General features: G+C 38.7%; 1 protein-coding gene and 1 pseudogene across 1 annotated transcript; both read left to right on the top strand.

Annotated features, from left to right (window-relative positions):
* The first annotated feature begins 1,500 nt into the window (after window positions 1–1,500).
* LOC144632426 (uncharacterized) lies at window positions 1,501–3,236 on the top strand (annotated as a pseudogene).
* A 7,403-nt stretch (window positions 3,237–10,639) lies between these two features.
* LOC144632428 (uncharacterized) lies at window positions 10,640–12,861 on the top strand. The gene has a single exon (XM_078491077.1). The coding sequence runs from the start codon at window positions 10,826–10,828 to the stop codon at window positions 12,446–12,448; it is 1,623 nt and encodes a 540-aa protein (XP_078347203.1). The 5' UTR covers window positions 10,640–10,825; the 3' UTR covers window positions 12,449–12,861.
* Window positions 12,862–13,610: the final 749 nt, after the last annotated feature.

The following is a 13,610-nucleotide window of genomic DNA, read 5'->3' on the forward strand; positions in this document are numbered from 1 at the left end:
CAAAGGACCATATTGAATGTAAATATTCGAAGTATAGAAATACCATTTCCCTTTGTTTATTTATTTTGATCTTTTTTTTCACAATGAGCGGACTTCCAAGTCCTCAAAGGTCTCCGGAATATCGAACTGAAATGCCACTACGTGTTCTGAATCCATTCATTATGGCGTAAGAAGTTCAAGGGTTTGGGGGTAGGTGTGATTAAATTATGGAATTGATTAAACTATCAAATAAAGATTTCTCCTTCTTTGGGGTATAAAATCCCATTTCTCGGCCCCAAGCTCAATTGACACCCTCGACCATTTTTGTTAGTTTATAGATTCAAATGAGTAGCGTCGCGTGTGGAGGGGGGAAGGATATCCGAATCCTTGAGTGGGGGGTGTGCGGTGCGCTTCCTGAAACCCTTGCTCTATTTCTGACAACAATGTTAGAATTCCCTGCCCTATATCAGACCTGATCCAAGACTCGACACCCTATTTCTGACCAGACCTTACGCAGAAACTGCTTCGGTCTGCGTAAAATTTTTTGAAAGACTTCAATTTCACGACGTTATATAATAAAACCGCACTTCTCAAGAGATAAGTAGTTACAAGATTAAAAACAGTTTCTTCGAAGAATTCTACCTAACCACTGATTACTGACCAGAATGCACAAACCATATCCTATTTAAGACCAAAATAATCAAAATAGATACACTATTCTTGACCAAAACGGCTCTAAAATCATACCCTTTGGCGGCGCACATCGGAAAAAAGCCCTGGTAACGAGGTTGCGTTCTTCCATCCCCACCCCCGTGAAGTTCAGAGTACACTGACAGAGGGGTCTGGGCATGTCATCTCTGCTCTTCATTTTACTCGAGACATGACCAAGAGCTAGAAGCACAGAAAACTGCGACCCCGATTGTATTTAATTAGAAACGCAACAGAAACTATTTCGTTTTCCATCTTCCTAAGCAAGAAGATTTAGAACTCGTCAACAGTCATACAACGAAAGAAGTTACTAGAAAGTTTTCTCGGTCTCAATTGTTTAAAACAAAGGAGCTCATTACCATGACGGTTGATTGGGTCTTAATTAGCATAGACTTTTATAATTTTATTTCTCCGTTCCAGTTGAGAAATCATCAAAATCAAACACTGTTCCCTCATCCTTTGAAACAATTCAAATTTCGTCAAAAATAATAAGACCCGCGTCGTGTCTTCAACTCTTTTTCGGTGTTTTGTGCAATACAACCGCCTGTCTTTCGTGTTTGATTTACTTTCAATAAAACGACAAAACAAACAGCATGCTGAGAAAAGTATTTGACTGACTAATAACAAAGAGTACCTTTAGAGACCTATAGAAAGTAATTTAGAAACCTTCAGTCGGGTTCGTTTTACTTCCTTATAGCATGTGACGTCAACAAACGCCCGACGAACAAAGAAAGGGTAAAACCCCCTTAAAAGGGTAAAAACCCCACATCAAACGAAACTTGTGCGGAAACCAAACGACACAGACTAGGAAGAATCAGTTTATTATCAGATCGTCACACAGTTCCGACCTCAAGTACCATAATTAACTTACTATAAAACTGCTGCGTTTTTAACATTTGTTCCACTGATCTTCGATTAACAATGAGCGGCAGCACACTGATAGAGGTGTTTGGTCATATCGTGTTTAGTTTTACGCGAGGCGTGACGGAGCACTACAACCCAGAAGAACCTGAATTCACGTCAGAGTCCTTTGGCTACGATCCTCTACCAGGCACAGGTCGAGAATGGAATTATCGTCCTGTTGATGAGCTTATTTATCAAGAATACAGCAACAGTGAAGCCACAAGCTCGGACTATTTAGCATCTAGCCGTCTTAATATTAGATTTCTAAACGCGTGTTCGCCAGAGGAAAACAACGAACCACAGAAAGATCAGCAAGATGAAGATAGAGCAATGGCTTGGAAGCGACTCAGACCATCCGCTCTCCGTACATTTTGTAAATCAATGTACACTGGAGCTTTAATTTCACTACTAACTGCTACCATCATAGGTTCAGTATATATGTCAATCTACTACTTATCTTTTAAAACTATAAGCAACTGTGAATTTCACCCAAAGGAGTCCATTCCAGAAAACGTGCAATGGACGAGAACAATTTCTGCTGTGATTTCTTGCGCTTTTCTTTACACTTGGTACTTTGTATGTACTTTATTCCTATTTCGCCCTTATCAGTTAATGGGGGTGAAAGGAAAACTTGTCCTGGTTACGTGCCTCGCATATTTGTTGGACACATGTTACCGTGTTGCTCTACAAGCTCTGGGAATATCTCATTCAAAGCCTTCTACTTTACAAAAGATTCCCCTCAACGCTTTAGCTATAATGAGTATATTTTGGCAAGCCTATCTTTTAACGAATCACTTCCTTATGGGACGGACAAGGAGACAGAAGGTAACTTTGTTCTTGCAATTCACAGTTCCCCTCTGTTCTGTAATTGTTCTTGCTATTTCTGCGGCCGCCATAATTTACCCAGTGTATAACGAGCAAAGCAAGGAGAGCAAAATGCGCCTGGTAATCGCACTCTTCGCTCCTCTCATTGGAGTCGTACTGAAAGTAATCTCGCGAATTTGTGTCCAGCGGTTATGGAACATCACTCATCCGGGATATTCCTATGTCCTATTAGCACCGTTGTATTGTGCCTCAGCGGTTATGTTTCGAGTTTTACAAGCGGATCTTGACAGTTTGCAATCCATCGCTATTCTTGGAATAATTCACGGCGCTGCAGAAGTGATGGAACGAAGTACCATGGTTGTTATTGATCACATTTGTCACGTGATTTGGAAAAGAACAACAGCTCCTTGGGGAAGTTTTCGTACTCCTCGCCGTGAGAGACTAATGGCTGATATCGCTATCATGAGCATGTTGTCGGAATCAACTGCTATAGTGTCTGTTAACGGATTTTTGTACTTGTATCAATTTGTTTACTTACAAAACTATTCCCTTTAGTAAAGCTCTTACAGTCTTTTGCCATTCACACGTCAGTTCAGCTGGTGATTGAGTGGGTTTTCACCAGCATGTCTCTTGCGATCGAGACTCGCTATCAGAATATGGCTGTCATGGCTGTTTGGCGAAGAAGATGGAAAAGACACATTTTAGTGGCAATTGTAACTGCCGTGTCAATATGTGTATGGAGCGGAAATCTTTTGGCAATGGTGCACGAGCGCTTTTATAAAGAGTCGTTAAATCAACCTTGTGAAATGCCGTTTACATAAGATTACATGGAGAGATCTCAAAGACAGCGCTCTATAAGCATAGGCGTACGGGCCAGGGGGCAGGGGGGGGGGGGGGCTGCAGCCCCCCCCCCCAAATTTTGGGCAACTCAGATTTTTTGGGAAGCAAGAGAAATTTGAGCAAAGCCCAAAGCGATAGATATGTTCTATTTAAACCGGAAGACGGCGTGTTAAAGCCAGTAGAATTCACATGAGACAGTGGTTGCTTTTTTAATAGCACATGATGAGTTTCTGGTTAATAGTAGAGGGTATCATTTGTTGATATACATATTTGTATTTTTTTTACTGTTGGGCACCCTACTGCAAATATCTGTCACAGTCAAATACCTGATTAGTAAAGAAAATTTCTCCGCGATGCTTAATTTTACAAAATCGACAGCGAGATTCTGGAAGCCAAACAGAAAATGTGTGTAAGTTTTCGTCGTTTGTGTGGATTAGGCAACATGACTGTTTCAGAAATGCTGGAGACAATGCAAGAGAGTGATCTATTTGATAAATTTTCAGAGTTTCCTTTCGTGGTTCATATCCATGCAGTGATACCTGCTACATCGTGTTCTGCAAAACGATCATTCAATGCGTTGCGCAGATTGAAAACCTACCTCCGCAAGACCTTATGGGGCGACAATGTGTTAGTACGGCCAAGTAAAAAACAAAACAAATGTTTCTTGTCCCCGTCCACTTCATTTTTTGGGTCGCCTCTCATTTGTATTATTTGTTTTTGGAAAAGTTAGAACGAACAAAAAAAAATTAAATCCTTGTTACGCTAGGTCCGTACTGGAGATGTCAATTACGAATTGACGATGGAGGAAAAATACATCGATATTCGAACAACAGATATGGAATGCAACAAAATAATAGATAATGAAAAATAACAAAAATGCGCCTGTCCGCTTTCTCTTTTATAGAAGTCGGGACGAGAAACATTTGCTTTTTTACTTGGCCTAAATTATTACTTGTCATCGCACTTATTAGCATTTAATGGGCATATTCCAACTCTGTAATCAACATTGACATGGATCGTATAATTTGTTGACATCTTCGGCCGTCGAAATGGTAGAGACAGCTATTTCTTTTAACATGTTTTTTGAGCTCATATGATATTAGATTCTTATGTAAGAATTTTTCACTTCATTTGTAAGCCTATGTTAGTGCATCGTACCACCCTTATTTCTTCTTGACTGTTTCGTAAAAATTTGGGCAACTTGCAATAATTTTTTGGGCAAATGTCTCACCGCCCCCCCCTGGCAAAAAATTGCCCGTACGCCTATGTCTATAAGCAAATCGAACCGAAAAATGACATACTTATAAAGTAGCTTTACAGAGATCCGAGAGTATCTCTGGCTCTTGCTTGAACTCACAAAGTTCTATACAATTACTGAGGGAGTTCTTGCGCGCTCATTAGTTGAAAGCTATGGTCGATGAGAGTATAGACCATGAAAATTACCTAGAATGTAACGCAACGTAATGCAAATTTCAATTTTTTTAAAAAAAAATTATCGCGACCCCCCAGTTCCAAATAAAAAAACGACAAGTTTTGAAATGTCAATATCAAATTTAGGAACGAAATTTGTGAAACATTCGAAGACTTCAAGTGGAAAAACTGCTGTCTTACGAGCTGTCTCACACGCGTGCGACTTTGCGTTGATTTTCCATCTAATTCGGCGGTAAACTTCCGTGTTATCGTATAAAACAAATCGACCGCATTTATGTGATCTTTCTATTTTGTGGTCTATGTCTATGTCGTTTTGTATTTTACGTCGTTATTAAGTTCAGTTTTTTCCAGTTTTATGTCGTTAGTAAGTTCAGAGACTTCAGATGTTCATTGAAAGACTAAAATTCTTTTGATTACAATGCGGTATTCGTATGCGAGGTTTAATTTCTCACAAGCAATATCTCTAGCTATAAATATGTACCCAACCATAGCCAATGATTAAATCACGATATGGTTGTTGTAAATGGGAACTTCAAATGTCTTTAATCTATATAAATGATCAGAATGATTTAACACTATTCTAAGTGTATATGTGTGCCGATGACACTAGCATATGTGTACTAGGAAACGATGCTGCTGAAATCGAGTAAAAGATTTACGATGATCTTATTATAGTGAATGATTAGTATTATTTGTATTATTGGTATTATTGAATGATAAAATGAACGAAAACTAAACCAAAACTAGACAAAAACAAAAACACGTAGGCAACTTAATGTACAAGGTCCACCATAGATCGTGTACTGAATATCTAACTCACGGAAATGTTCATCAAGTGTTCTGATTTTTTCCTACGGAGTGCAGGGGGTGGGGTGTGGCTAAATAAGTAATGGATTACCCAATAAAATAAAGAACTCTCCTTCTTTGCAATCCTTATAAGACTGCCTTAAGCAGCTATTTAAACCTTTATTTGATTGATTAGGTAGATATTGTAGGGTATTTTATCTTAGCGGTAGCAGGTTTTTTTTTGTATTTATAGCTTATTTTTAGGTCACGGCTGAATTTGTATTACCGTGGGTAAATAAAGATTACTTCAGTACGCTTACGTATACGCTTGCACACATATTTTAATCATTCTGTTTACTGAGTGGCCTACTGACTCTACGTAAGAAGACGACAAGATTTACGACTGTCATGGAATGTGATTTTGTAGTTTAGTCGAATTTTGGCTTTGTTTGGTTTTGTTTTCCCTGAGTTCTACGAGCTCTAACCAGCTCTAAAGCAAACGAAATTTTTAGTTTGTTTGAGTGGAAAAGTGCCTCAGAAATTCGACTGCTATTTTTGATCGGCGTCAGATATTCGTGTTATTTAATTTAAAATATACCAAACAGAAAAATCTGAAAAAGTTGATTAAAATAAATGTCATTTTATGTTATTAGATTAGATTAGATTAACTTAGATCACTCTGTTTCTAAATTATTGATCGATTGTAGATTGCAATATCAGGTACCAATTTTTTTGTTATTCTAAATGAGATATCATCCCGGTTTTTTTTTGCTTTTATTATTGACTTTTCATTGAGGGTCCTGAAGGGGGGGGGGGGGGGGGGTACCAAATCCCATTTCCCAGCCCAAATTTTGCCGAAATCCCATTTCCCAGCCAATTTTTTGTCTAAATCCCCAGCAGTGAAATTCGCAGTGCCTGGAAAATCTGGTCTCAAGCGCATAATATCTGTGTTGTTTTATTGTCCTAAATGTAGTCCACTCCCTGAACTTTCCCTTTGGTGCCCTACATAGGGATTGAACCCAGGCGCAGGAAGAGCGTGTCCAGAATAACTTGCATGCGCATGCTCAGAAATCGGTTGTCCCACCCACCTGCCCTTATGTAAAAAAAGGGGGGAAAACAAACCATATTCCACTGCACCTTTGGACACGCACGCGTACAGATGATAAATTAATATATAGAATTAGGCACGCCTAAAAGCGGAGCTCCCCATTTATTTAATTTTCACTGGAGCTTACAATGTTTTCATTCTAGTGAATAAGCGGCCAAAGTACTAATGTGTATGGCGGTTTATAGGTGCGACACAAATTTAAATACAGTAAAAACCCGCGTGTAAGAACCTACTTTTTTCAGAGTTTGGCAAAACAGGTTCTTGTATTATGGGGTACTTATTGACACTTTAGGCTAAGTAGGTTCTTAATCAGGTTCTTAATTTCTACAGAGTAGACATTGTTGTTGATTATCAAAAAAAAAGTATAAAATCTGGTCTGTTCTTCATTATAAATATTTATTAATGTACCCATGTTGCAAAAGTCCAACAACATACTGTATATACCCCGGTAACATCACCTTTCTGGTTTTTGGTAAAAAATATATATATATATAAATTAAATAGTTAAACCCTACATATAAGAACCTGTTGAAATTTGTTTGGCTAAACAGGTTCTTATATTTTGGGGTATTAAAAATCAAATTTCTGCCAGAAGGTTCTTAAATCCCTAGGTTCTTACACGCGGGTTTTTACTGTAGCTCACGGTTATACTGAATGTCAGCAGTACGACAAAAATAATAATCTTAAATCGGGGCAAAATCATTACTCATGGCACGAAAAATTACTTTAGAGTACAGTAAATTATCTGCTTTCTAGCTATAGAAAATAGTTTCGCGATCCTGTTATAGTTTCGCAACAGTTTAGTAGACTCCACAATATCTATTACATTGATATAGGATATATTCAACGGGCATTACAGAGTCTGTCAGATTAGCTCAATCGGTAAGGTGCCAGTCTGCGGCTCCGGAGGTCGTGAGTTCAAATCCCAGAGGGTCAAGTTTTTTTTTCTTTTTTTTCTTTTTTTTTTTTACCCCGTAACAATAAAATGGTTTGTTTATTCTATCAACCCGATTTAGCTTTCGAATGCTCCTTCATGTACGATGCTGGCTTTACAGATAGACACGAAAGTCATCGATCGATTATGGCTCTCAATGTCCACTTTTTACACGTAATGTTCAGCCACATTTTGTTTCATTGCTTCTTGTTTTTCTTTTCAAATCTCTTTAAATTTTAAAGGCCGCCTTTATACGGCCTTCTTGCTTCACTATGGCCGCCATGTTGCGCGACTCCGTACGTACGTACGCGCCCGCGAACCATGCCGCTATCCATGTTGACCATGAAAACTCATTTCGATAGTGTTCCTTCTTTCATGGCTATGGTGCTACGCTTAGAAGCTCCGCTAAATAAAATTAGTGTATGTGGATTTAGTACCCATTCTTTAAATCACGGCTTTAGACAAAGGTTACGACAATTTTTCTTGCAGATCGCGCTTTGGTTGCATAGTTGAATAGCTCATTTTAGTGAGCTATTATTACCCCAGCGTGCAAGTTACATGTAAGAAAAGCCACACTTCTCTGCCATTTTTGATTGGCTTGTTTTGAGCATGCACATACATGTTATCCTGGACTCTCTCCTCTCGCACCTGGGTTCAACTCCTTTATAGTGCACAAAAAGGGATAGTTCCGGGACTGAACTATCCAAAATCATGTTTTTATTTCTGCAAGTTATTATCACTAATACTGTTGAGAACATCACTTTTCATTTGTTCGCTTGTCTTTTAGAGAATTATAATTTTTTAGTAGCTTTAACTAAAGCTGTCAAGTTTTTATCCCTTACCTACCACTACCCTGACTGACAACAACTTACTTGTGCCCATGCTCAGTCATAGGATCATAGCTGTTCCACTGAATTACTTAATCACTGTCAAGAAAGCTGATCGACACTTATTGGACATTCATACAGTGCAGCAGTGGTTTCGTTTCAGAGTTTTCAGCGTTTTAACTATTCTATGCCGGACTTTAAGATTATTATAGAGCGTAAAATATGTATGTTTAGTCATTTACTGACACTCTTCCCATTCCCATTTTTTGTTTCTGTATCCCAGTCCCAGTGACCCAAATCCCTTTTTCCCAGTGAAACAATAGGCAAATCCCAGTCAAAATGGGCAAATCACAGTTCCCATTTTACCCCTTCAGGACCCTCTTCATTCGTCAATGTAAAGGTTTTTTCTAAATCATATAATACTTAAAGACAGTATTAGTTTATGACGGATTAGAAGTGTTTCAGTTAGATATAATAGCATACAATAGTTTGGAAGGAGCGGTTAGAAACGAGCGGAAGTTAATGTTTTAACTTTCGTGAGCAGAAAGAACTGGACTTCCGCGTGGAAAAAGAAAAAAGTTTAATTACAGCGGAAAACGCCAAACAACACAAGAAGATTGAAATTTCTAACAGCAAATCATCATCGTCGAAATAACATGCAGTTTGGTTTTCTGAAAAAAATTAACACCATCAAAGTACGTTAGCTGTTAGCTATAAACATTTCTACAGGTCACGAGATCCAAGCAGCAATGATAGCAGTACATTGATTGAGGTGTTTGGTCATATCGTGTTCAGTTTTACACGAGGCGTGACAGAGCTGACTACAACCCAGAAGAACCTGAATTCACGGCAGAGTCTTTTGGCTACGATCCTCTACAAAGCACAGGTCGAGAATGGAATTATCTTCCTGTTGATGAGCTTATTTATCAAGAATACAGCGACAGAGCCACAAGCTGGGACTATCTAGTGAATTTGTTTAAAATCGCGAAATTTAAGTGTGGCGAAAATTTCATGTAATAAGGTAATAGTGCACTGATTGATCGTGTGTATGTATAACATTTTTCTTGTTTAAACAACGGAGGTGTGATGGACAGGTCTAGAAGGAAAGAAAAACCAAGTTTCGATACATGAATGCACGTGCCGAAAGGATTGACGAGTTTATCTACTGTTACTAAAAAACCAGCGAAGTTCAAACTACTGTGAGATGTTTCAGAACGCTTTTAAACAAAATGCTCACGGATGAATATTTTTCGAGGTTGTACCCGGAGCCATATCATCAGCAGGTCGACAAATAAAATTATTTCTTGGTGAATTGAATAGGTACAGTTGAATCCCGATCACTCGAATCGTTAAGGGAAATTTAAAATTAAAAAGGTTCCATTTATCGAGAGAGAAAATAATAAAATGCTAAGGGAAAAACTATTAAAAATCTGAAATATTGTTCATATTTGACAGAATTTGGTCATGTGTGCTTTGGTGAACATTTATTAATGAGGACATCTCCTCGTGCTTTGCGTTCGCTGTTTTTCTCGCGTTCTTTTGCGTAGAAGAAAGAGAAGCTATGAACATTCTGTAAAAGTCTAAGCTTCGATCCTGATATTGTAGGAAAAAATATGATGTTTTAACATCTTATTGGCAACAGTAATTAAAATTACTGTTGCCAATTTTAATTTTTATTTTGTGACAGTGAAAGACATGTTGGAATTTGCAACAATTGCAGTTCAAAAAAAATCAAACCGAACCAGAAATGGCAAGTACCTAGTATAAATAAATTGCTCACTTCAAGTTCAAATGCTAAAGTATAATCGACCAATTCTCGGAAATTTTCTCTAGTGGTTCTTAAATGGAGCGTTAAAAAATAATTAACGAACCCGACAGGAGGTTTCTAAATAACTTTCCAGCTCTACAGGTCTCTTTCCATCCATGACGCAAGTTTTGCTTCCGAACCGTATGTTTCGAACTACTGAAAGACACTTCTGAATGCTCTTCGGAAATGATATGCCTGTGTGTTTAATTGTTCCAAATTGCCCTAGAAGCCAGGTCGTCAGCTCTACAAAAAAAAACTATTTTCTGGTCATTTTCAGGTCAGTGGGTATGCTGGTTTTTCATGAAGATTTAACTCAGTTTATTCTTTCAATTTGTTTGGTGAGGCGAATCAAAAGAAACTGCTCTGCCACTTGCTGAATAATATTAATTGTTTTAGCTCGATTAATTTCTCAAATCTTGCATTTGGTTAGAAACCCAAAGAAGACAATTCAAGTTCCATTAGCAAACATGATCATTCGAGCATGATCTATACTTCGTGTGAAACAACAAATGAAAGGCGCTTGTAGAGCAGCAAAGGCGTCAGAGCAGAGGACAAGTTCATAGATTCTTGCTGCAGATCATCGTGGAGATTACAGTTAGGTTTATTTTCAACCATCAAGGTAAACTAACAAATTTGGAAGAATATAAGCATTTGTTCGGGTCCCCAAGCATGCAATAATGAGCAGCAGTACACTGATAGAGGTGTTTGGTCATATCGTGTTCAGTTTTACACGAGGCGTGACAGAGCACTACAACCCAGAAGAACCTGAATTCACAGCAGAGTCTTTTGGCTATGATCCTCTACAAAGCACAGGCCGAGAATGGAATTATCTTCCTGTTGATGAGCTTATTTACCAAGAATACAGCGACAGAGAAGCCACAAGCTGGGACTATCTACCGTGTAGCCGCCTTAATGTGAGGGTTATAAACGCGTGTTCGCCAGAGGAAAACGAAGAAACACAGGAGACAGATGATGAAGATAGAGCAATGGCTTGGAAGCGGCTCAGACCATCCGCTCTCCGTACGGTTTGTAAATCAATGTACATTGGAGCTTTGATATCATTACTAACTGCTACCATCATAGGTTCAATATACATGCTGATCTCCTATCTATGTTATAAGACTATAAACAACTGCCAATTCCACCCAGAGAAGTCCATTCCAGTAAAAGTGCAATGGTTGAGATCTATCTCTGATATGATCTGCGTTGCTTTTTTATGCACTTCGACGTTCGTGGTTATGCTATTTCTTTTCCGTCCATATCAGTTAATAGGAGTGAAAAGAAAACTGCTGCTAGTTATTTCTATTGGATATTGTTTAGATGCACTTTATCGAGTGATTCTACAAGCCCTAGGAATATCTCATTCCAAAATTACAACATTGCAAAAGATCCCACTTAACGTTTTCATTGTTGTAAGTATATGTTGCCAAGTGTATCTTGTAACGAAACACTTTTGCAAGCGACTGTCGATGAGACGGCAGGTGAAGTTTTTCCTTAAAATGATAGTTCCCGCCTTTTCTATTGTTATTCTTGCCATACCTGTGGCCGAAATAATCTACCCAGCTTATAACAAACAAAGTAAGGAAGGCAAAATGCGCCTGGTAATCGCACTCTTCGCTCCCCTCATTGGAGTAGTACTCAAAGTGATTTCGCGAATTTGTGTCCAGCGGTTATGGAACATTACCCATCCTGGATATTCGTATGCCGTGTTAGCGCCGTTGTATTGCACAGCAGCGGTTATGTTTCGAGTTCTGCAAGCGGATCTTGACAGTTTGCAATCCATCGGTATTCTTGGAATAATTCACGGCGCTACAGAAGTCATAGAAAGAAGTACCATGGTTTTGATCGATCACATTTGTCATCTCATTTGGAAAAGAACATCAGCTCCTTGGGGAAGTTTTCGTACTCCTCGCCGTGAGAGACTAATGGCTGATATCGCTATCATGAGCATGTTGTTTGAATCAACTGCTATAGTAGCTGTAAATGGATTTTTGTACCTGTATCAATTTATTTATTTACAAAACCATTCCTTTTTAAAGTTACTACAAGCTCTTGCCATCACAACTTCAGTTCAGCTGGTGATTGAGTGGTTTTTCACCAGCGTATCTCTAGCGATCGAGACTCGCTATCAGAATATGGCTGTCATGGCTGTTTGGCGAAGAAGATGGAAAAGACACATTTCATTGGCAATGGTAACTGCTGTGTTAGTAGCATTATGGACTAGCACATTTCTTTTAGTAATTGTTCATGGGCGTTTTAACGAATCCTTGAACCGACCTTGTAAAATGCCGTTCACTTAAAGGAGCTACGTGGTTCGGGTTAAAGCCCTGGGTGGCTGTTGTATTTCCAGGCTTTACTTTCACACTTTCTCTCCGCACCCAGGTGCACAAATGAATACCGATGAATTTAACTCTTGGGGGTAACCCTCCGATGAACTATCATCCCATGATTGTGCCAAGCTTCAAATAACCGCCCTGCTTAGCACCCCAACCTCCCCCCACGCCAAAGAAAATTAAATAAAGGCCCCAGGCGGTTATTCGACCATTTACGATGTCTTTACATTAACTACAGACAGAAATAAAGGACGGGAGCGTAAAAGACTCTGACTATGACCAGGAAGACCTGTTAATAATTTGCCTAATTCTTAGATCTAGCCCAGTACTTCTTGTTCAAATGTAATCTTTTTAGTAATTCTTTAATCTGTTGTCGTAATAGTCGTTGTAGTAATTAGAAGAAAGACGGAGAGATTTTAGTGTTGATTTAACTCTAAATGGACTCACTGTGTAATGAATTAGTGATATACTGTATTTCAACGTACACTAAAACCTAATGATGCTGAAACATAACATCGATTGATTGTTTAATTAAAATTAAAAATTATGCTTTTAATCGAGTTTTTGATGTCTGCTCCAGTGGAATACCTTTCCCGGGGTTGAAGATATTAGAATGAAAAATTGTCACAATTTTTTTGGACGTTCATTTCTTTCTCAAAAAATCGTTGTTTTGATTGTAAGGAAATTCATTTGCCCGGGGCGGGGGTATTCCCACATGAAAGGGTCGGGATGCTCGTCGGAAACGGAATTAAACCCCTAAATGAGCGGCGATGCGAAAACACATGGGTTAAAACAACGCTTTCATGAGCGTTCTGTTCGAGTCAACTGCAATAGTTTACAATTATTCACCGAAGTGGAGGTGAATAGTCCACTATCGGAAGAACTCCCCTTCCCAGGAAACCAAGGTCTTTTAAGAGACGATGTACAATAATCGCTTTAGTCTTCTTTAACATTCACGACCGAAGAAGAAAACATCGGCGGGAAAAAAAACATTTTACTATGGGTTACGAGCTAAATATCCATCATTCACTGCGCTTGTAGAACAACATGACGAGCAGGTGTGAGTAAGTCTACTGTCCTATGTCAGTGGAACCTCGATTTAACGAACCTCTATATCACGAAGTCATCG

The sequence above is a fragment of the Oculina patagonica genome, chromosome 12, assembly GCF_052425735.1.
Source record: "Oculina patagonica isolate OP01 chromosome 12, crgOcupat, whole genome shotgun sequence".
NCBI lineage: Eukaryota > Metazoa > Cnidaria > Anthozoa > Scleractinia > Oculinidae > Oculina > Oculina patagonica.